At 51.7% G+C, this 24,328-nt stretch overlaps 2 protein-coding genes across 2 annotated transcripts; one reads left to right on the top strand and one right to left on the bottom strand.

The window, feature by feature from the left end:
• The first annotated feature begins 2,434 nt into the window (after positions 1–2,434).
• Positions 2,435–4,830, top strand: POLR1G (RNA polymerase I subunit G). Its single transcript, XM_016212585.2, has 3 exons — positions 2,435–2,493; positions 2,853–2,994; positions 3,167–4,830. Exons 1-3 carry the CDS (start codon positions 2,472–2,474, stop codon positions 4,539–4,541), a joined length of 1,539 nt encoding a protein of 512 aa, XP_016068071.2. The 5' UTR covers positions 2,435–2,471; the 3' UTR covers positions 4,542–4,830.
• Positions 4,352–15,738, bottom strand: ERCC1 (ERCC excision repair 1, endonuclease non-catalytic subunit). Its single transcript, XM_016212604.2, has 9 exons — positions 15,550–15,738; positions 14,371–14,586; positions 12,626–12,729; positions 11,745–11,844; positions 10,461–10,537; positions 6,388–6,487; positions 5,311–5,382; positions 5,022–5,090; positions 4,352–4,775 (listed from the first exon to the last, which is right to left on the bottom strand). The coding sequence occupies exons 1-9, from the start codon at positions 15,640–15,642 to the stop codon at positions 4,722–4,724; spliced, it is 885 nt and encodes a 294-aa protein (XP_016068090.2). The 5' UTR covers positions 15,643–15,738; the 3' UTR covers positions 4,352–4,721.
• Between the last annotated feature and the right edge of the window lie 8,590 nt (positions 15,739–24,328).

Raw genomic sequence — 24,328 nt, forward strand, 5'->3', positions numbered from 1 at the left:
TTGTTTCCCACCTCCATGGGGCAATCGAGGCACCACGCCCGCGCCAGGGGGCGCCCTGGGGCGGAGGTCCCCTCTCTGGTTAGGCAGGTCTGACGCCTCGGTTAATGACATGTTGGGGATCGCGCAGCGGCACAGAGGAGGTTGGAGAACTGCCCCACTCCTCCCACCCCCAGCCCCCACCCCAGAGCTGGAAAGTTAGAGAAGCGCCGGGACACAGCCTCCAGAGGGACCCCTGGTATTTGTCTTGCTCCATTTCAGGGACCGGGGTTCCACTATCCCCACCCCACCCCACCCCACCCCTGATTCTTCTCGGAGATCTACATGCTCTGTGGAGAAGGCAGCAGGAGCGCTAGGGAAGGCCGCCCATGCCAGAGCCCCAGCCGTCGGAGTCTCCCATTTCTGCCCAAGAGGCAGGCAGGTATCCCTTACCCCAATTCTACTCAAAGGCTCAGGGTTCCGAGAGCCCCCAATTCGAGTGCGTCAGGAGTCCCAGCTCCAACGTATCCCCAGGACCACGGCGTCCGAGTCCTCCATTCCAAGAACTCGGGCGTCCGGGCCCCCTTTCCTTCTACTCAGTAAATCAAGTATCCAAGTTCTCTCCTTCCAAGGACCCTGGCGTCTGCGCACATCCAGTTCCTCCCAGTCCTCCCAGGGACGCGGGCGCGGCTCCACCAGAGCCGCTGGACCCCAGGGAGGTGGAACTTACAGATCAGGGGCCGATCCTGGCACCAGGGGTCTTCCTCGGGCTCCGGCTCCGGCTCCGGCTGCGGGGAGCGCAGGACGGGGCGGGGCAGGCTCCGGGAACAGGTTAGACAACGTGACTCCGGCTGGAGAGAGGCGGGTCCCGGAGGGGAGGGGGAGCCGGAGTCACCTCAAGCACCTTGGGACTTGTAGTCCCGGAGGAGCAGGGCGCAGACCGAGGCGTTCCCATTCGGAGTCACCCGAAGTCCATTTCACAGACAGGAAGGGAGAGGCCCAGAAGCCTAGGGCGACCTGGCCTTGGAAACAGAGTCCCGACTTCTACCTCTCTGTGGCTGCGGAAGACGGACTCCTGACTCCCTGCCGCATCCCTCCAAGCGCAGTTTCCCACTTCTTGAATGAAAATTTGGGCACTACCAAAGGGGTAGAAGGTTAGAGACTGGGGGAGACGCACACGCCCCGCCCCTGGCGCTAGAAGGGGGCCTAGCTAACTAAGTCAGTATCCCCTCAGGTTCCTGAGCCTCAGTCTCCCGTCGGTAAAAAGGGAGGCTTGGATCTTGATGGGATGTCCCAGCAACGGCGTCCAAAGCTGGGACTACAATCCCTAGCAGTGTCTGCAACCTAGGTCTTGGGCTCTCCTCGCGTCCTCTGGGAATTGTAGTCCTGGAGCCCGCAGGGGCGACGCCCGGGTGTCGCGCCCACGCGCGGGGACCGTCCGGCGATCCCAGGCGGAGGGAACGCGTCCGCTGACCCTACCTCTGCTCTGGGAAGCCCCTCGCCCCACGAAAAGATGAGCACCCCAATTTCGGAGTAGGATCCGAAATCTCGGCAGAGGGGGCGGGAAGCGGCGCTGACACACCGGCCAGGAATGCAGTTGGGTCACCCTGTCTAGCCGCTGTCTCGCGGCTCTGCCCGCCGCCCCACGCGAGGCGGTCCCTGTCAGAAGGGGCGGGGACGCGTCCCCCAAATCTGGGCCCACGTGCCGCTGTTTACACGCGCCCCGGGTCCGGGAAAGGGCTCTGGTCTACTCTCTCTCCCTTCCCCAAAGCCTTCTGGAATGCGCCCCACGCACGAGACTAGATCCTCCAGGACATCTACTCATCTCGTTTGTCCCACAAGCCCTACCCCTTAACCCGCCCGGCCCCACGCGTGTCTGGCTCTGGAGTCTGGAGGCTCCGCCCCCTATGTTTCCCGCTCCCCAGTAGTCCAGAAGCCCCGCCCCTGGCTGGTACTTCACGCCCTCGGGAGGAATTACCCCCTTTTCTCCATTTTTCCACCCCTCCCACTCCAGTTCTGAACTCCCAAGGCATCTGGGCCTCCCTAGAAGGGACTGTAACACTGAAAGCACAGCCATGCCAACCAAGACTCTTACCTATCTCTTTAAGAATTTCAGACCAATCGATCTTCCTGTCTCTTTAAGAGTTAGGTCCTATCGATGTGGCTGGCCCTTTAAGGCGACGTTGGAGCAAAGAATGTCGGCTAGAGTAAGGGGGATGTCCTCCGGGACCTGGTGGCTCCACCTCCCGCCAGACATCGAATCGGCTGCTTTTGGGAGCAGATTTCCAGGAAGGATGTCTTCCTTGGTTGTCTGCTTCGCACAAATGGAAATTTCCCCCAGTTCTGTTCCAAAAGCGAGCGGGCTCCGAGCGACCCCTCCGCGCTCCCGCGCACTTCGGCGCGTCCGAGTGAGGCCCCACCCCTTCGGTTCCACGTGGTCCTCGGCGGGGCCGCAGTGGGTCTGGCTGCGGGCGTGCGCAAGTCCTGCTTACCGGATGGCAGGGACCCCGTCCGCCGGTGAGTAGCTTCAGGGCGGGCCGGCGGGGTCCAGAGGGCTGGCTGGCGGGAGGAGAAAGGGGCGCCCGGGAGCGTCCGGACGGAAAAAGGGACATCTCCGGAAACGGGACCTGCGAAAAGCATGCCCTGGGGGGGGGGGGCGGCGGTGTCGGACTGAGAAAGGATATCTTGGGAGGACTACCGGTGGAGACAAGAGCTCCCCTAGGAGTTGGAGACAGAGGGTCTCTGCGGAACAGAACTTTGGAGAGACCGGGTGAGGCCATTGTGGGGCTCAAGAGGCTGGGACCAGTGGACCCGTAGGCGCCCTGGAGGACTGCACTGGCAGGAAAGTGTCAGCAGGCCCGTTTCCCCTTCTGCAGGTGCTGCTCGTTTCTCTTGTCCCCCCAGTTTTACCGCGACGCCTCCATCCTCAGAGCCCACTCGTTTCTCCTTGGAGGCGCTGACGGGCCCCGATACGGAACTGTGGCTTATCCGGGCCCCTGTAGACTTCGCCCCGGACAGGTGAGTGGTCCCATGCCACTTCCCTGGAATACTACCCCCTCCAGCGGCTCGACTTGGGGAAAATTTAGAGGGGTTTGACCTAAAGAACCTAGAAATGCAGCTTCTCGGCTCCTTTCCCTGTGCCACCAAAACAATCTGACCAGGTTTCTGCCCTCCCCCTTTCTCCTTTCAGCCTCAATGGGCGTCTGGTGCCTCTCTCTGGCTCCCAGATCGTGAAGGGCAAGGTGGCAGGCAAGAGACACCGCTACCGGGTCCTCAGCAGCAGCGGCCCCCAAACTGGAGAATCAACCCTGCTGGCCCCCTCAGGAGAGGCAGGAGGTGGACTCACCTGTGCCCCAACCCCCAAGGGCAGCCTAAGGATCTTAGAAGGTCCCCCAAAATCCCTATCGGGGATTCCGCTGCATCCCATTCCCGCAAACCCCCCACCACAGATCCCCCCTGGCCTGAGGCCTCGGTTCTGTGCCTTTGGGGGCAGCCCACCAGTCACAGGGCCTGGGTCAGCCTTGGCACTGAGGTCGCCAGCCTCAGGGAAGAGGAAGAAGAGGAGGCATGTGCATGAGGCCTCCGTTCCTCAGGAGGCAGTGAATGGGCATGGGACCCTGGAGGCAGACACAGCTTTGGGGTCCTCAGAGACGGTTGTGGGGAAGAAGAAGAGGAAGCAGCAGCATCCAAATGACCTGGGGGTGATGGAGCCAGTGGCAGCAGAACCCGCGGCTGTGGTGTGGGAACCTCTGGGGGTGCCGTTTCCGTCCCCCAGCAAGAGGAAGAAAAAGAAGCCTAAAGAGACAGAAACAGAGACACTGGAGCCAGAAGAAAAGACTGTGGAGCTGGAACTCATGGTGAAAACTGAGCCTCTGCAAGAGACAGTCCTATCCCCCACCAAGAAGAGGAAGAGACAGAAGGGGACCAAAGGGACGGAGCCAGTGGAGGGGATGAGAGTTGAGTCTCAGCTACAGGTGAAGGAGGAGCCACAGGAGGAAGCCATCCCACTGCTGTCCTCAAAGAAGAAAGGAAAGGGGTACAAAGTGCCGATGGAGCCAGGGACTGAGGCTGTAGAGCCAGAGGTGAGAACTCTGGAGCTCCACGGGGAGATGATGGAGCCTGGACTGCAGCATGAAGTTGAGCCCCAGGCCGAGGCAGCGCTGGCATCCACCAAAAAGAGGAAGAAGAAAGAAAAATGGCAGAACTCAGTGATGGAGCCAAAGACAGAGGCGGTGGAGCCCCAAGAGGAGGTGATGGCGCCTGAGCTGCCAGGTGACCTTGAGCCTCAGGCAGCTCCAGCATCCACCAAGAAGAAAAAGAAGAAAGAAAGAGGGCACAAAGCGACAGAGCCAGGGACTGAGGTGACTGACCCACAAGGTGAGATGATGGAGCCCGAGGCCAGGGCAGATCCAGCACCCACCAAGAAGAGGAAGAAGCGGGGCCAGGAAAGCGGGGGGTCAGAGATGGCATCCCAGGAGGAGATGTCAGAGCCGCCACTGAATCCAGAGTCTTGGGAGGTGGCTCCTGTGAGACAGGAGAAGAAGAAGAAGAAGAAGCTGCAGTAGGATCCTGCACAGCCTCCTCCAGGGAAACTGACAGCTGCTAAGAAAAGCTGGGGCGGCCGCCTGGCCTGTCAGAAGATGAGAGCAGAGAACCCCTTCCGGCGGTTGGACCAGCACGCCAGCAGGAGCCTGGACCGGGAACATGCTTTATTATTACACAGAGGGCCTCCTTGGCAGCTGAGGTCATCGGGGCACTTTCAAGAAGGGCTCATGTAGGACATCAAACAGCCTACGGGCCTGGGTGGAGGAGAGAAAGAAAGGAACTAGTCATTAAATGAGCCACTATTTGGTACATCCAGAGTGGGCTTCAGTTCTTTTTCTCCAGAGGTGGCTGAGTGAGGTTGGGCTGGTCCCCACCCTCTTTTCCATTGGTAGGAGAGGCACTGTGGGACCTCTGAAACCTTAGAACGTTGGGATCTGGGGTCCCATTATTTGGGGCCCCCTCCTGCCCCTGACCCCTAAGTCCATTCCAAGAGCTCTTACCTTCTGGGGCCCCAGGCCTGGGCACAAGGCCAGATCTTCCCTCGGTGCAGCTATGAGCTGTTCCAGAGACTGAGGAAGGTGGGAGCAAAGGGTCAGGGGAGGTGAGCACAAAGCTCTTCCCTGCCCCAGCTGATCAGGGGTCTAGGATAGTCCTGGGAGGAGGTGAGGTTCTGTGTGAGGGAAGGGAAGGCAGGAAGGGGGAGTGGGGGAAGGAAGGGAACGGGGGGGGGGGGCTTCCTTTAAAAGGCACGGGTTTAAAGCCTGTAGGGACACAGGAATCCTTCCTTACCCCAAAAGTAGTCAGGAGGGTCTGACTGTCTGTTTTGTTGACTGACTTCACCGTGGTCAGACATTCAGTTACCTGAAAGGGGAGGAGAAGGAGGCAGAGGTGTGTTAAGAGACGAAAGGAGAGCAGAAGAACCCATGAGGGCAGAGCTGGATTACTACTGTGTCCCAGACTGCCTTGCATGCAGAAGGTGCTCAATAAATGCCCCTTTTTTGGACTGATTAAAAGGTCATCTCAGAGTGATCCCCAAGTACCTAAGAGGGTGTTGGTCATACAAAGGATAAATGCCACTTATCTCCAGCTGGTTCTGCCCAGGGGAAGACTGCAGGTTCTGAAGTCAGAGCTGTGTTCAAAACCAGGCCCCACTGCTTACTCCCTGTGAGATCCTGAGCACAGGAATTGACCTCTCTGGGCCTCCATTTCCAGGTAAAAGAGGGTCCTAGTGGTACCTACCTCAGGGGTGGCTGTAGGCATCCACTGTTACTCTATCATTGGAGCCCACTGAGTGCTGGGGACACAGCAGGGACCTAGACAGCCCTGGCTCTGTCCTACTGGGGCTCCCAGTACAGTGTGAGAGACAAATTAGTTCCAGACAGTGGTGACTCAGATGGGCTGGGATGGGGGAGTCAGTGGTGGTGTTTGACCTGGCCTGGGGATCAAGGCAGGCTTCCTGGAGAAGGAAGCATCAGAGCTCAGATGTGAAAGATGGGATCAGGCAGACAGAAGAGGGAACAAATGGGCGCATACTTAGAGAAGCGAGTAGGCCTGGGAGAAGGGACAGAGAATGCAAGGGCAGGGGGCGGGCACAGCTGCTGGGCCCAAATAGGCAGGGCCTGGTGAAGCTGGCGAGAGGCCAGGCTTTCTCTGAGGGCACTGGGGAGACATGGGAGGGTTTTGAGCTGGGGAAGGCAGGATCAGGTTTGTGCTTAGGTAGACCCCTTTAGCTGCTCTTCCGGTGGGAGAGGGGAGACTGGAAGCTGAGGGTGGGATTGGGGAGGAGAGGCATGACTTGAGATCAGAAGCTCAAAAGCCCAGGAAGGAGCTGGGGAGAGGCTGGGCAGGGGGGTGCCATGGCCTCACCCGGGACATGAAGTCCTGCTCCATCTTCTCCATCAGGAGGTCCGCCGGCTTCTGCTCGTAGGCCTTGTAGGTCTCCAGGTACCTCCCGGCCTCCTCAGGGCTAGGGTGAGAGGACATTCGGGTCAGCCAGGGTAAGGAGGGGTCATGTTTTAGATTCATTTCATTATGGTAGTAGTAATTGCTGACACTAAAAATTCCAAACTCTAATACACAGAAAAAGGAACATTCTCGGCCTCTCCTAAATGACCCCTGGGTAGCAACCCCTGCTGGGCATATTTTTTCTGGCTAAGGGCCAGAGCTTAGGACCCTGACCAGTTGGGTTCAGGGGCCACTTCCCATGTGAGTGACCTTGGGCCAATGATTTTAACCTCTCTGGGCCTCAGTTTCCTCATCTGTAAAGTGGGGTGGATGGCAGAACTGTGATAATTAAATGAGTCAACGCCCTGTAAGTGCCTGGCACTTAGAAGCCTGTTTAAGAACTGTTAGCTATTCGGGAAGGGAAGTCAGTACCTGGAGCTTTTGCACGGGGTTTGAGAGAGAGGAAAACGAGAACAACTGTTTATTTTTCCGACTATAGGAACACAGCCTCATGAGCACTCAGCTTCCCACTTCCAAGAAAAGCAGCTTCTGAAAGTTTTCATACAAAGTCCACCTTCGCCCTGGCAGGTAGCTCAATTGGTTAGAATGTTGTCCTGATATGCCAAGGTTGTGGGTTCGATCCCCAGTCAGAGCACATACAAGAATCAACCAAAAAAGCATAAATAAGCAGAACAATAAATCGATGTTTCTGTCTCTCCTTCCTCTCTCTCTAAAATCAATCAACCAATCAATAAATTAAAAATAATAAAATAAATCCCACCTTCAAAAGGAAAGCTCAGGATACTGACTGCTGAATCTTTTATAGCAACAAACATGATTTATTAATCACCATTAATATTGACATTAAGCACTGTTTTTGACATGTAATTAACTGTTTCAAAGGTAGTAGAAACAGCTAAATCATAACAAGGGTGTATATGTGTGCAGAGTAAAGCACATAACTGAAGTTTATTAGCAGGAAAATCCTGGCATTTTTTCTCTGGCACTTAAGAATAGTGAATTGAGTGGAAGTAAATAAAGTATTTATTTGTCTTGAGGTATTTTCTTAGCCTTCAAAATCCAGCTAGTAAGAAATGTTTGTTGATCAAAATTTATTTATATTATTGAAAGAAACATTCATTTTTCTAATTCTATTGTTTTCTATAAAATGGGCGTTGTGCTTTTCTCTCAATGCAGTAGGTATTATTATTATTATTATTATTATTATTATTATTATTATTATTAAATTTGTTCAGGACACACACTTAGCACCCTTTATCCAGTTCTGTAATTTGCTTTCATTTTTGCGTTCTACAATATAATCAGACATCTTTCCTCGTTAGAAGACGGAGCTCAATCTCATTTATTTATTGATTGCAAAATATCCCATGTGTGCCAGTCACTGTCCTAAGCCCATTATATTCAGAGGCTGCTGGACTGCCCTGTGAGATCCTGTAAGGCAGAGGGGGAAAAGAGACCAGTGGGGTTGAGTGACTTGCCCAGATTATACAGCTGGCGAGGAGGAGAGACCCCTCAGTGGGTCTGTTTCACCCAGCCAGGCTCCTTACACTCTGCTACTTACCACAAAATGGAGTGATTTTTACACTTGCTTTTGTTTTATTATACAACTAATGAATAAACACATTTCTCCAAATACTCAAACAGTATAGAGGTATAAATCTGGAGGGAGGGCACAGAATTACAAATACCATTTGGCGTAAAAAACCCATTCCTGGGGCTCAGGACAGAAGTAGGGATGTTGGTGGTAACAGCAAAAGACAGAGCATTCCACCCTGGCTGGTGCAGCTCAGTTGGTTGAGCACTGTCCTCCACACCAAAAGGTTGCCGGTTCAATTCCTGGTCAGGGCACATGCCCAGGTTGTGAGCTCAACCTCTGGTCCAGGTGTGTGCGGGAGGCAGCTGATCTCACATCAGTGTTTCTCTCTCCCGCTCTCCCTCTCTCTCTAAAATGAATTTGATTTTTTTTTTTTAAAACAGAGACTCCCAGGTGTCCACCAATATAGGGGTTGACCTGGTCCATCTACACAATGGAATGCTCAGCAGCTGAAAAAGAATGTGGATCCAGACAATGGGATATTATTCAGTGATTAAAAATGATTTACCAAGTCACAGAAAGACATGGAGGAACCTTAGCATGTTGCTAAGCGGAAGAAGCCAATCTGAAGAGGCTACTGTGAAAATAGAACATCTAGCCTGGTCTTTGCCCCTGGTTGCTGGCACGGAGCTCTTGAAACCTTGTAAATTCTTAAGTGATAAGAGCACTAGGAGCATCTTTTGTTCTAATAAGGTGACGCTGGATGGGGCTGGTCACCAGGAAGTCCAAGCCGTGATTAGAAGCTTGGAAGTTTCTGCCCCACCCCCATCCTCCAGCAACAAGGAGGGAAAGGGGCTGGAAATGGAGTTAATCATTGATCATGCCTGCATGAGGAAGCCTCCATAATATCTCAAAAGTATGGGGTTTGGAGAGCTTCTAGGATGGTGAGCACATCCACACCGTGAGGGTTACTCACCCCATCTCCATGGGGACAGACATTCCTACACTTGGGATCCTCCCAGACCTCACCCTATGTATCTCTTCATCTGGCTGTTCATCTGTATCCCTTATCATATCTTTTAATAAACTGGTAAACAGCCCCGGTCAGGTGTCTCAGTTGGTTGAGGTCATCCTGCACACGGGATTTGATTTCCCGTCAGGGCACATACTCATGTTGCAGATTCGATGTCTGGTCGGACACATGCAGGAAGCAGCTCATTGATGTTTCTCACATCGATGTTTCTCTCTCTTTCCCTCTCTCCTTTCCTCTAAGATTAATAAAATAAATAAATAAAAAACAAAATTGGCTGTGGTTTTGAAGTATTTAAAAAATATTTAGGCCCGGCCAGGCGTGGCTCAGCGGTTGAGCGTCGACCTAGGATCCAGGCGATCGGGGTTCGATTCCCGGTCAGGGCACACACTCGGGTTGCGGGCTCGATCCCCAGTCGGGGGCGTGCAAGAGGCAGCTGATCAATGACTCTCATCATTGATGTTTCTATCTCTCTCTCCCTCTCCTTTCCTCTCTCTGAAATCAATAGATATATTTAAAATAAATAAATAATATTTAAATATACTTTACCATATAAATATAATTTGCATGTCCATATACCCGTGACAGTGCATGGGACGACACAACCAACTGAGCCACACCAGCTGAGCATCATTTACCTTTTAACTTTGTTTATAGTATCTCTTACCATCTAGAAGTTTCAAATTATAATTTTCTCAAATCAGTCTACCTTTTCCTTTATGGATTTTGGGGTTTGTGTCTTGCTTTGGGAGACTTTTCATACCCCAAGATTATAAAAAATATTCTCCCATAAGATTTCTTGTAACACTTTTATTGTAATTTTTTTTTTAATCCTCACCCAAGGACACACTTAGAGAGAGGAAGGGGCGGGGGGGGAGAGAAACATCAATCAGTTGCTTTCTGTACAGGCCCTAACCGGGATCAAACCTGAAACGCAGGCATGTGCCCTGAGTGGGAATCAAACCGGCAACCTTTCAGTGCACAGGATGATGCTCAACCAACTGAGCCACTCCAGCTGGGCTATTGTAATTTTTAAAAAATCACTTGTCAGGATTTACCTTTTGTGTATGGTGTGAGGAAGGGATTCTTTTTTTCCAATTGGAGAACTCATCTAAATGGTCTTTAGAAAACTTGACATGGAATTAATTATTCAGCCAAATTTTATGTCTAACTCTTAAGTGACTAGTATGGTCCTGGGAACTTGATCTACATTACCTGCCTTTGTGCCTACATCCCTACAAGAAAGATATTAGGACTCTATTTTACAGATGAAGAAATTGAGGCCAGAGAGATGCCTGGACCAGGTTCACAAAGAGTTCATGAGAGGAGAACGGAAGGGTTGAGAAGGTTGCGGGGAAGGGAATGACTCTCAGGATAGAGCCTGACCTGGGCAGGGAGCCTCGATCTCACCTCCAGGCAAGGACCAGGGTGCAGTCTGCCAGAATGCACATTTTAGCCAGCTCCTTGAGGGCCCGCTGAGGATCTTTCTGGGTGGAGAAGAAAAGAGAGAGAATTAGAATGAGAGATCTGGGAGAAACAAGGAATTATAGTCCTGAAAACAGTAGCTTAGGATGCCAGGAGCTCAACTGACACTCCTTAAGCTCCTACTGGGTTGCCTGGCCTGTGCTGGGCAGTACCAGGACCCAGCCATGACTGAGACAGCCCTGCTTCTATCATCCTGGGCTCACAGTCTGAAGAGGGGACAGACCCATCCCCAGACAAGAGATGACTCAGAGTGGCCAGAGCTGGGGGTAGGGGGAGCCAGAGGAGCATATGACCTGTGTGAGGATTCAGGGAGAGCTTCCTGGAGGAGAGGGCATCTGAGCTGAGACCTTAAGGGGGATGAAAAGGAGTAAAGGCAGCAAAGGAGAACAAAAAGGGGATCTCAGGCACAGGGAAGAGCATGCGCGAGGATGAGAGGGAAAAGAGGGCTTGAGGAATTACAATTCACTTGGTATGGGATGGGAGATGTGAAAAAAGGGACTTTTTAAAAAATTGACTTGAGAGAGAGACGAAGGGAGAAAGAGAAACATTGATTTACTGCTCCACTTATTTATGCATCATTGGTTGATTCTTATATGTGCCCTGACTGGGGATCGAACCCACTACCTTGGTGTCCCAGGAAGACACTCTAACCAACTGAGCTACCCGGCCAGAGCAAAAGAAAGGGTTTTCACAAAGAAACTTAGACATGAGCCCAAAGAGTTGGGCAAGGGTCAGGACACACTGGCCTCAGGGGCCACGGAGAGCATGGGGAAGCCATTTAGGGGTTTGAACACCAGACCTGGGCTTTAGGAAGAGCCCCCTGGCTGCTATGAGGATGGGAGGGGTCAAGGCTGGAGGCCATGAGACAAGGGAAGAGGCTGGGGCAGGGACCCAAGCAGGAGAGGGGGCCTGGATCGGGCCAGGCTGCGAGGATAGAGAAGATAAAACAGATTCAGAAACATTGAGGGGGCAGCGTGCTGGCCTAGTTGAAGCAGGCTTGGGGAAGGAGGAGATGGATAATTCTACCCTCCCACCTCCCTGCCAACGCAGGGTGTCAATCTCATGGGGAAAATGGATCCTCACTGAGGTTTTGACTTGTATTTCTCCTTGGAAGGGATTTTCAACAGTCCCCTTGGCTACCACGAGGCCCAACGTTCTCCATTTCTCAAGTGGGGACAGTGAGGCTGGCGGGGAGGGACCCCTGCTTACCACGTCCACCTGGATGAGCAGGACCCGCAGGGTGAAGCTCTTCCCCAGGCTCTGCAGCCGCTCATGGATGTAGTCTGGGTGGAGGTTGTGATAGCGGAGGCTGGGGGCGGGGGAGAGGAAGGGATTGGGAGGTCTCCTGGCCTCACGGTCCAGGGAGCCTTTCACTCTCGCTAAAATGCAGAGTTGGGACAGTCTTGCCAGGAGCTGAGGTTCAGAGAGCGTAAGTGACTTCACCCTCCCAGGAAGGGGCACAGAAGGGTTTGGCAGCAAGGGCTGCCTGGCTCTGGCTCCCTGAGAGGTTGGCCCCAGGTTCTTCACCAAGGAAGGGGGGATGCTTGGGCTTCAGGTAGAGAAGAGGAGATCACTGCCCTAAAGAGTGTGACTGGGGGACATTGCGCAGCTGGTCTTGGGAAGCAGAACCATCCATGATCGTGGGCTTTAACCTCAGAGAACACTGGAGGGGAAGTGGGGGCTTCTCCACTCAGGGGCCTCAGGGACATCTCTGCCCCAGAGCCACCAGCTCTCATTCCCTGCAGAGAGGACAGGAACCTAGAAGTTTCACTTCCCCTCTCTGGCTCTGCCTGGAGAGGGGCCCCAGTTTAATGGGGCAGAGGTTAGAGAAATCCTGGCCCTTGTCAACTTCAGCCCTGGATGCTGGAGTCAGTCTGGGACATGAGTGACCCGGCCCCCTACTTGCTCAGACACAGGAGTCTGGGCCCACAGCTCTTGTCACTCCGGCACCTCCAGACCCAGCCCTCTTCCTCCCATACCTGGGCCCAGAGCAGACAGGGCCAGGCCTGGAGGTCTCCTGCAGAAGAGCCCAGAACACCCTAGCACACCCTCCATGCCTTCCTGGAGGTGGGACAGCCCCCAGAGCTCACCTGAGGAAGAGGGCACAGGTGCTCTGACCCAGCACGTAGTCAGGAACCACGTCACCAAATTCCCAGGGAACGTTGCGCACAAACTTCAGTACAGGGTTGCCCCTCTGGGAAGGGAGGAAGAGCCAGAGCCAAAGCTATTAACAGGAAGGCCCTGGAACTACGCCACCCCAGGGCCCCGCCCCCACCTCTCTCAGCACCTCTCCACCCTCCTCCTGCCCTACCCTGGGTCTCACAGCTTCGCTCTCCTCCTCTCCCCAGACTCCCCTAGCCCCAGGCCTTAACTAAAGGATCCCTGGGCCCAGCAGGCGTGGCTCAGCGGTTTGAGCATCAGCCTGTGAACCAGGAGGTCACAGTTTGATTCCCAGTCAGGGCACATGCCTGGGTTGCAAGTCCGGTCCCCAGTAGGGGGCATGCAGGAGGCAGCTGATCAATGACTCTCATCATTGATGTTTCTGTCTCTCCCTCTCCCTTCCTCTCCCTGAAATCAATAAAAATATTAAATAAAAAAAAGAAGTCAGTCATCAGTTGATGGACATTTGAGTTCTGTCCACTTTTTGGTTATAATGAATAATGCTGCTATGAACATTTGTGTGCAAGATTTTGTGTGGACATGCATTTTCATTTCTCTTGGATATATAGCTAGAAGTGGACTTGCTGGGTCATATGCTAACTCTATGATTAAATGTTTAAGGAATTGCCAGGCCATTTTCCAAAGTGGCTGCACCATTCTACTTCCCTACCAGCAGTGTCTGGGGGTTCCAATTCCTCCACAGCCTCACGGCCCTTATTACTGTCTGTCCTTTTTAGTCTAGACGTCCTAGTAGGTGTGAGTGGGACTTCACAGTGGTCTTTTTTTTAAAATCAATTTTTTTAAATTGATTTAGAGAGAGAGAAACATTGATCATCTGCCTCCTGTATGTGCCCTGACTGGGAATCGAACCCACCACCTTTTGGTGCATGGGATGACACTCCAACCACCTGAGCCACACCAGCCAGGGCTCACTGTGGTTTTGATTTGCATTTCCCTGATGGCTGACACTACTGAGCACTTTTCACATTCTTAGGTCCTATTTTCATCTTTGTATAAAGAACATCAGCTCTCTCAACTACAGAGACTTTCTGTTTCCTTTCTATCACTCTATCCTGAGCCAAGAACAGCATCTGGCAACCTCTGAACGTATTTGTGGACTATAAGTGGATGAACCCCCATTTTAAAGGCACAGATGGGCCTGGCTGGCGTCGCTCAGCAGTTGAGCATCAACTTATGATCCTGGAGATCGTGGTTCGATTCCCGGTCAGGGAACACGCCCAGGTTGCGGGCTCCGTCAGGTGGGTGAAGCCCACATGAAGGGGATTAGTGCCCTTATAAGAGAGACCCCAGAGCTCCCTCATCCCTTCCTTCACCATAAGGACACAGTGGGAACCTCACTAGACACCATTCTGCCAGTGTCTTGATCTTGAACTTCCCAGTCTCCAAACTGTGAGAGATAACTCCAAAACTGTTTCTTGTTTATGGTATTTTTGTCACAGCAAAATAAGACCTGTAGGGCAGCATCAACCTCCACACAGTAGTTGAATGAATGAATGAATGAATGAATGAATGAATGAATGAATGAGCGAACGGCACTGCTTAGAGTACAATGGCTTGTACTCAGACCTCCTCCCACTGCCCACCAGAAAGGCATTCCTATTACTGTTTTTCCCACCAAAACTTCAAAGCTCCACTTCTCCAACCCCCTCCTCACCTGCCGAGGGCTCACAATAATGCTGTTGGATTTTGCCCCTGGTTTAGGAGCCTGGTTGGGGGTCTCTCCTGCCTGGGGTTCTGGCCCCGCGGGGTGTGTGGCTCCAGCCCCTCCTGCAGGTCCTGAGATGGCATACTCAGCGTAGGTCTGAGGGGCTGCCTGGGCTGAAGTCTCCACGGTGGGATGGCTCCGAGTGGATTTGAATAAGGGCTTGGCCTGTGGGGAGATATGGTGGGGGGATCAAAATCAGAATATATCTATTTCTTCCCACTTCTCAGCTTGTACCCTGGCCCCAGCCACAATCTTCTCTCCCTTGGACCACTGTCATCACCTCCTCACTGGATCCCTGCCTAACCTTCACCTCTCACCCTCTGTTCCTCACCCTCTCATATCATTTCCCTCCTCTGCTCATAGCCTGCCTCAGAGTAAAAGCCAAAGCTGTCACCATAGCCCACAAGACTCTAGAAGATATGTCCCTGCCCCTTGCCTCAGGGACCTCCCCTCCCAACTCTTCCCCCTTGCTTTGTCTTCTCCAGCCCCACTGGCCTTTCTGCCCTCAAACTTGTCAGGTCTCTCTGACCTCAGAGCCTTTGCACTGGCTGTTCCCTCCCTACAGATGTTGTCACATAGCTCACTCTATCACTTAATCACGTCTCTGCCAAGAGAGGCAGTCCCTTAACTGTCCTACCTAAGGCAGCCCCTCTCCCCCATTATACCCTGTATCCTTAGCCCACTTTCTTTTCTTCATAGCACATAAGCGGCAGCCAGTACTCAGCACCAGCCAACTGTTTTCCTGTGAGAAGGAGATCTCAGTGTTGCCAGATCCTTCGATTTATCAAGTCATGTCAAAAGTGTCAGGTTTTTGTTTGTTTGTTTAATTTGCAAAACCTTCCAATTCTCAAATGTCAGCAAGAAATTCATGCCTTGCTGGGTGTGGCCACATAAAGCGCATCCCGGGGCCACTCGCTGGTTGCTAGTTTGCAGCCTCGGCCTCGGCGCTCTCAGAACCACCTTGACATTTGACAGGCAGAGAAACAGAACGGAAGCGAAGGCCCGATTTCCCAAGGTGACCCGGGCTCCTACCTTTCCTAACCCGCACTGTAGCCTCCCTTTCCGTCCGCCTTCCTCTACAGCCTCCCAGCCTCCCAGCGGCCCCCCCCCCCCATCTCTCTGTCCTACCCCAGCAGGAGGGACCTCATCCTCGCCCAGGGGTACGAAGAATTTCTTCCTTGTGGGTGGCCCGGAGGGTGGCCGCACTCCCCCTTCGTCCATCCCAAGGTTCTTCAGGGGCCTGCAAATGAAGACGCGGCGGCGGGAGCGAGTGAGACATCAGCGTCTGCATTCCCATCCCTCCAGCAGGAACCCCCACTCGCAGCCATCCCCCCCAAAAAATCCCAGGTTTCCACAGCATCAAGTTGCAAACACCCAGCGCCCCAGCTTCTACAAAGCCCCGGCCAGAGGGGGCCTCCACCTGCGGCTCGCCCCGCCCCACAAGGCCCCTACGTCCCATCGGTCCCGCCCTCACCGTTCCCAGCCTTCTGTGTGCGGGACTGGGCTGCAGTCCCACCTTCGGTCCGCCCCGCCCCGGGGCTCGCACCTGGATGCCCGCCCCTCCCTCCTTCCCTCGTGTCCATCTCTGTCACCGCAACTGATTGGCTTCCGCGCCTGCCAATCGCCACCAGCAGTCTCCACTCCTCTCCCCGCCCCCCCCCCCCCCCCCCCCAAATCCCACCACCCTTCTCGCTCCTACCCCGCAGTCTCTGTACCAGGAGGACTCACCTGGTCAACCCCGAGAGGCGGGGAAAAGACTGGTCCGGCGAGAGCGTCCCCAGGCTCGCTGCACTTCCGGCCTCTCTAGCCCTCCAGCCCGCCCTCACCGTTCCCCAGAGAGCCGTCCCCGCTCAGCTCTCTATGGTCGTGGAGGACTGGAGATTCGGGCTGGAGAGAGCGGCGGGTCTTTGAGCCTGAGCGTCTCTAGTTACCAAGCGGTTCAGCTTCAGTGCCCTGACTGAGGCCTGTTGTGTGCTGCGGCTCTGGACAGGGTTCAATGAAGCGGAGGCGGTGGAAGATCAAACTAGGTCCCTTCTCTCTGTACAGCCTCGGGTTTGAATCCCAGCACTGCCATTGATGTAGCCTCAGTTTCCCCATCCATTCTTTTATTCCGCACATATTCCCCAAGCGCCTCCTCTGTTCCTGGCCCTGAGCCTGGTGGCGCTAGTGACACATCGGTGACTAGATAGCCCCGCACTACCCACCTGGAGCTGGCAATCCAGTGGGAAAGACAGACCTGGTTCCGAACAGTCACGACCCAGAGTAGGCAGAACTGGGGTAGGAGACCCCAGTGGGCCGCGGCGGGGGGTGCGTGGGTGCGGGTGCGGGGGAGGACCTAAGCCAGCCGGAGGGTCAGAAAAGGCTGCCTTGGAGGAAGGGACATCTGAGCAGAGACCTGGTTGATGAGTTATGGATTAGTCATTTCCTGAAAGGATAGTACCACGCTGTTCTAACTTGCAACTCTGATTACTAAGGAGAGAGAACATGTTTTTGTGAGTTTATTGGCCTTATGTATTTTGTCTGTTGTGAATTGCTTGCTCATATCCTTTGCCCATTTTTTAAATGGGGTTTTATGCCTTTTTTATTACTATTAATTTGTAGGAGTACTTTATGGTTTCCGATTCTCTTAGTCAGTTACATATCTTCCAAATATTTCCTTCTAGTTTGTACTTTGCATTTTAACTTTATTAATTTTTGCCACACATAAGTTTTTAGTGTTTATTCATACCTACTTATCAATCTCTGCCATCCTAGCTTGCTTTTGGTGTATTATTTAAGAGGCCTGCCGTACCCCAAGGTCATAAATATAGTCTATCATTTTTTTTTAAGACTTTCATAGTTTTGATTTTGCCTTTAACCTATGTAAGACTTACTAGAAAATGCACTAAGGCAGAATTTATAATGTATGTAGCCAATTGCTCTACTACCATTTATTTAAAAAGTCAACCCTTTCCCCAGTTTTAATATTCCATCTTTATTGTGTACCAAATTTCCATATATATACATACAGGTATATTTCTGCCGTTCCTATTATGTTTCATTGATCTCTATATCTGTTTCTTGCCTCTGTGCCATACCATTTAATTATTTTATTTTGATATGTTTTGCTGTTACATAAGGCAAGTTCCCCCTCTGTTCACTTTCAAATCTGTCTTTACCATTCTTATACATTTTCTCTTCTGGGTGGATTTTAGCAGCTACTTTTCTAGTTCTGTGAAAAACCCTATGGGGATTGCGATTGGAATTGCATTGAACCGATGGATTGATTATAAGAAGATTGACATCTTTTTCATATCCATGAACATGTCTCTATTTCTCTATTGATTCTAGCTTTTGCTAGGAGCCTACTGTGAAAGACTTTTTCTAATTAATTTTTATTTATATAATTGATTCATGAATACATTTTTGTATTAGCTTCCTAGGACTGCTGTAACAAAGTACCAAAAACTAGGTAGCTTAAACAACAGAAATGTATTGTCTCACAGTTCTGGAGGCTAGAAGTGTGTTGGCAGGGCCACGCTCCCTCTGACCGCACTGGGGAAGGCTCTGTTCCAGGCCTCTCTCCCAGCTTCTGGTAGCCTCGGTGTTCCTTGGCTTGTAGGTGGCAATCTTCTCCTGTGTCTCTTCACTTTGCCTCCACTCTGCGTGCGTCTGTCTCTGTCCAAATTTCCTGTTTTATAAGGATATCAGTCACGTGGGATTAGAGCCCACCCTAAGGACTACATTTTAACTTCATTATCTCTGCAAAGACCTTATTTTCAAATAAGGTTACATTGTGAGATTAGGACTACAATATATCTTTTTGAGGGGACACGACTCAACCCATAAGGATTCTGTTACTTTTTATAACCTTCTTCCTTCTGAATTCAGTCGACTTCATGCTAGGGTACATTCTCTTCTGTTCTTTCACAGACCATTGTGAATAGTACCTCTCTGAGTCTTGCTCATCTGAAAATATCTTTATTTCACCCTTACAATTGGAATCTCAAATTCTGGGTTCCTAGTAATTTTTCTTGCAAAATTAGAAGATATTTGTCCTCTATCTCCCTGACTTCTCAGTTGCTGATGACAGTCTCCTTTCTTCATAAGCAGTGTCATCCCTGCGTGTAATTTCCCCCAGGGTCACTTACTGGCAGGGTGACCTTGCGCCAGCAACTCAGCTCCTGTGTGTGTATCAGTTTGCTCATCTCTAAAACGGGGCAAATAGCCCAGCCAGTGTGGCTCAGTGGTTGAGTGTCGACCTATGAACCAGGAGGTCAGGGTTCAGTTCCTGGTCAGGGCACATGCCAGGGTTGTGGACTCCATCCCCTGTGAGGTCGTGCAGGAGGCAGCCGATCAATGACTCTCTCATCATTGATGATGTTTCTATCTTTCTCTCCCTCTCCTTTCCTCTCTCTGAAATCAATTTAAAAAAACATATTTTTAAAATTCTAAAAAAAATAAAATGGGGATAATAATAGTAAAATTATTATAAGGATGGAATGAGTTACGCGTAAAGTGGCTAAAACTGTACTTGGCATGGTGCTATGGTGCTATATTCAGGTTTGTCTTATAAATAAAACGGCCCTGACCAAGTCCTAGGCAGGCAGGAGCTGTTGCGGCCGCTGCTGTATCACAGTGCCCCTGCCCAGGGCCTGGCACCCAGAAGCTACCAACCTGGATGTTGTGTGAAAGAATAAAAGACAAAAGCCAAGCCCTAAGGCAAGCGACGTCACTGCTGGGAGCCTCCGTTTCCCCATCTGTAATTGTAAAATTGTGAGGATTCAATTAGACCGCAGACACCTGTCTTGAGAAGATGGACTGGCTCACTCATTCCTTGGATGATTTTTTTATGGGCACCTACTACGTGCCAGGTACTTTGTGAGCAAATCAGACCAGGTCTCTGCCCTATGGAGCTCACATTCTCACGGGGGTCCTAAACCATGAGCAGGAAACCCACAAATAAGTTTCAGACAGCCATACATGCTATGGAAAAAGAAAAACAGGGCTTGTGAGGCAGGCGACCAGGGAGGGGGCCACACAGTCACAGGGAGGAGGGCTGTATAAGTAATAAATATTGCCATCAGCTAGATCACCATCACAACCCTTCTCTACGGCTCTGTCTTCTGCAGTTACCTGCGTTCCACTGCGGTCCAATATATTACGTGGAAAATTCCAGAAATGAACAATTTATAAGTTTTAAATTGTGCACGGTTCTGTGTGGCGTGATGAAATCTTGCACTGTCCCGCTGCATCCCGCCTGGACATGAATCATTCCTTTGTACAGTGTGTCCATGTCGTATGTGCTCCCGTTAGTCACTGAGTAACTAGCTCCGTAATCCGATCGACTGTGAGTTATCACAGAGCTTGTGTTCGAGTCGCCCTGATTTTCCCTAATCGGTACCCCAAAGCACAAGCACTGATGCTGGCAATTCAGGCCTGCCCAGGAGAAGCCACAGAGGGCTTCCTTTAAGTGAAAAGGTGAGTACAGTGCCCCGAGCTGTCTTGAGAGACAGAGAGAGCCCATCGTTTTTATTACAGTACATATTGCTCTGGTTCTGTTACTAGTTGTTGTTATTTCTTATTGTGCCCAACTTATAAATTAAGCTTTATCATAGGTCTGTATAGGAAAAAACATAGCATTTATGGAGTTGGGTGCTATCCACCTTTTGGGCATTCACTGGGGATCTTGGGCTGTCCAGCCCGCCCCCCATGTGGGGACTGCAGTGGGCCGAGCACTTGGTGCGAGCCCAGGCCTCACAGTAACCGCCCCGCAGGTATCATCAGTGCGTTTGAGGAATGAGGGAGCGGAGCCCCAGCGACCTAAAGGCCCGTGGAAATGTGTTTGAATCCAAGGGCAGAGAGCGCTCTAGGGGTGTCTGTCCTGGCCTGGACTCAGTTTCTCCCGTTGGGAAATAACTGCCAAGCAAACATGCAACTCATGCCTTGTCTGCCAGGGGGCGATGGCGCCCCATAAGAGGATCTTGGTGCGGGGACGCCGAGAGGTGCCCGCCAGGGCCCGCAGGGGACCAGGCTCCCGAGAGCGAGGCGCGCTTTGCCTCTCCCGCCTGGTCTTTCTTTCTCGGAAGCGCGGCCAAGGCCCGGCGCCCGCGGTTAAGGTAACTCTGAAGCGGTTTAGTGAAGGCGGCTGGGGGTCCGGTTGCCGTCGGTTCTACGTTAGTTGCGAGTTTGATTTCTCCTCTCGATCGCCAACTGAGCGTTCGGGTGCCGGCTCCCCGAGTTGAGAGTTCGAATCTCCCAGAGATTCGCACTCGGATTCTGCGTCCTTCTGACAAAGGCTCCAAGTTCAAGCTCCAGCTGCGACCCAAGTCCCCCGGCGACTCCCGAGTGCTGCCCCTGCTCCCCCCCCCCCCCCCCCAGCTTCCAGACTTCTCTGCGCGCGGTAGGGATGAGGCGGGGATGGAGACCGCGAGGACCGGCGCCCCTAACTGCGTCCGCGCGGCTCTGGGAGAGGCCGCGGCCGAAAGCTCTGGAAGCGGGGGCGCGGCCGAGGGGCGCAGTGACCGGGCGGGTGTCCCATCCCGCCTCTAAACTTAGCCGCGGTGACGCGCAGCCGGGCGATCGCTGCGGGGCCGGGCACGCAGAGGGGGCCCGAGCCGAGGGCTGCGGCTCTGCTCCGGGAGCCGCTATTAATAGCGCCCGGAGCCCGAAATAGCGCGGTGTGGAGCGGCCGGGATGACGCGGGAGCCGCGGGGGCTGACTCACCCGGCCCGAGCGGCGGCCCCCGGATGGCGGGCAGTGGCGGCACCTGGCCCCGACCCCGCGCCCTCCCCAGCACCTCTTAGGCTCGAAGGTCCCAAGTTTCTACGGGTCACCACTATGGATGGATAGAGAGCAAAAGAGAGGATCTGCAGCATGAGAGACTGGGGTTAGATCGGAGGTGGGACTTCCCTCAAAGAGCCCAGAATCTAGGAACTAACATACAAGAAGAGAGGTTGGAAAGGAGGAGATGCACCAGACAGACACACCTATAGCTCACCAGCAACAGGATAGAGATGTCTTGGAGTCAGAGGAATGGACACAATAACCTGGCCAGTCACGGGGCCAGAGCATGTCCTCCCCTCCACTTGTCAAAGCTCTTTGCATGCCGTTTCTACTCTCTAGAATGCCCTTCCCTGCCTACTCAGTCTTAATTAAGAACTCATGCTCTCCAGGGACCTGGTACTAAGGGAAGTCTCTCATAAATGAAAACTCTGTGACCCACTGGACTGGGAACCCCAGGGGGGCAGGGCCAGGCCCTTCTCAGTCATCACCATGTCCCCAGCACTGCCTAGCACAAGACAGGTCTCTGGAGAAATTAATTGCATGAATAAAAAGTGTTGGTAATTTAAAAAGTGATGTTTCCCAAATTATAATAGCATTGTTTATTGCAGGCTACATGCCAGGTATGATTCTTAGAGTTATCTCCTGTGGGACTCTCTACGACCCTAGGAGGGAGGTGCTTTTATTATTTCCAAATCATCATCCCCACGTTAGCCTCAGATGCAGAAACTGAGGCTCAGAGGTCACCTTGCTAGTAGTAGGATCTGTCTCTTGAGCCAGGTCGCCTGGCTCAGAAGGTGTTCAGTTCCCAAGACACTGTCTCTAGGCTCTAGAGAACCCAAAGCTAAGGAGGGATTCTCAAAGTGCAGTCCACAGAACCCAGCTGCAGGGGGTCCCCCGCACTCTTTCAAGAGGACCCTGAGGTCCAAATGATTATCGTAATAATATTAAGGCACTTAGCTGTCTTTTTCACTCCCACTGTTTCCTGAGTGCACAGTGCAGCCTGCGCAGTATCACAATGGACCAAGCACAGAGGCGAGGTGAGGACCCAATTGTCTTCTGGTGAGCCAGACATTAAAGTAATTTGCAAAAATTACTAAATTTTTTAATTTAGTAATTAAATTACTATTTTTTTGTTCTGGAAAATATGGCTTTTAATTAAAACTATGTGATTTATGTTAACTGGTTTGTTTGTTTTTTAATGAAGCGAATATTTCTGAACTATATCCGTTTTCAGTTCCAATACAGTGAATATTGATAGATATAATCCACATCAAACTCTTTGGGGTCCTGGGTAATTTTTAAGAGCATAAGAGACCCTGTGACCCAAAATTTAAGAATCAGTGAACTAATAATCACATAAACCTGACAAGTGCCATGAAGGACAAGAATATGGGGACATAACTTTAACTGGGGGGGGGGAAATGGGAGGACAGGAGAGTCTTCTCTGTCAAAGGAGCGTTTAAAGAGAGCTGTGCCTGGCTGGTGTGGCTCAGCGGTTGAGCATCGACCTAGGACCCAGCAGATTGAGGTTCGATTCCCGGTCAGGGCACATGCTGGGGTTGCGGGTTCGGTCCCCAGTCGGAGGGGTGCAGGAGGCAGCCGATCAATGACTCTCTCATCACTGATGATTCTCTCTCCCTATCCCTTCCTCTCTCTGAAATCAATAAAGATATATTTTTTAAAAAGAGAGAGAGAGATAACCCTAGCCGGGTAACTGGGTTAGAGCGTCCTCGGGATACGCCAAGGTTTGGGGTTCAATCCCCGGTCAGGTCACATGCAAGAATCAACCAATGAGTGCATGAACAGGTGGAACAACAAATTGTTTCTCTCTCTCTCAAAATCAATCAAGAAATAAAGTACCCCCCAATTCCCCGACGAGGCCTTGTTGGTAGCTCCCTCCTTTATAGAGAAATAAACTAAGGTACACAGAGGCTGGAGTTGCAGCTTGGAAGCTCCCGAGCCATATCTGAAGCCTGCAGTCTAGAGTCTAGGGTCTCCATGGTGAGCCACGCGGTGTCCTGGAGCCACACTGTCACTTGTTAAATCTGGAATTCGAGGAACACACACTCCCGGGTCATACTCAGGCCATCGCCCAATGGCTGTGCCACTGGCCACACGAGGTTCTTAAGCTCTTAAAACGTGGCTGGTTCAAAATGAGATGAGATGAGATGTGCCGTGAGTGTAAAGTCCACACTGGATTCCGAAGACTTGGTGCGACAAAAAGAATGTAAAATATCTCATAACTGCTGATTCTGAGGACATGTTGGAAGAGTATCTCGCATAGATCTGGTTAAATAAGATACATGAACAAAATTATTTTCACCTGTTTCTTTTTTCTTTTTTAGTGTGGCTACTACAGATTTAAACTTAGACACACACGAGGTTGTAATATTTGCTATCAGTGTGTTCTCCATCTGGGAGGACATCAGATGCCAGGGTGCCATTTGTTCTGGGGCCACTGAGCTTTGGGATTTTTTTTCTGATGTTCTGGAACAATCCATGTGAGAAGCATATTGGAGCAGGGTGACTGATGCTCATGCAAAAAATGTGGCCTCTAAAGGATGCTCTGGCTCCGGCCCCATAGCTCAGTTGGTTGGAGTGTCATCTCGATACACCAAGGTTGTGGGTTTGATCCCTGGTCAGGGCACATACCGGAATCAACCAATGAAAGCATAAATAAGTGAAACAATAGATCAGTGTTTCTTTCTCTCTCTCTCCTTTCTCTGTCTCAAATCAATAAATTAAAAAATAATAGTAATAAAAAGATAAAGGATGCTCTGAATCGTCTGCCTCCACCATACCTGGATGAAGAAGCTACTTAACTGAGAGAGGCCACAGTGCCACGAAGGATTCTGTGGCCACTCTGTGTATGGAATACATTCTTTTCTCTTTTTTTTAATCTTCACCTGAGGATATTTTTTCCATTGCTTTTCAGAGAGAGTGGAAGAGAGAGAGAGAGAAAAACATCGATGTGAGTTGAGAGAGACCCATCAATTGGCTGCCTCCCACACGTGCCTCAACCCCCGGCCGGGGAGTGACCCTGCAACTGAGGTAAGTGCCCTTGGCCAGAATCAAACATGAGACTCTTCAGTCCTCGGCTGACATTCTAACCACTGAGCCAAACTGGCTAGGGTTTGGGATA

The sequence above is a fragment of the Miniopterus natalensis genome, chromosome 18 (genome assembly GCF_054644295.1).
Source record: "Miniopterus natalensis isolate mMinNat1 chromosome 18, mMinNat1.hap1, whole genome shotgun sequence".
NCBI classification, from domain to species: domain Eukaryota; kingdom Metazoa; phylum Chordata; class Mammalia; order Chiroptera; family Miniopteridae; genus Miniopterus; species Miniopterus natalensis.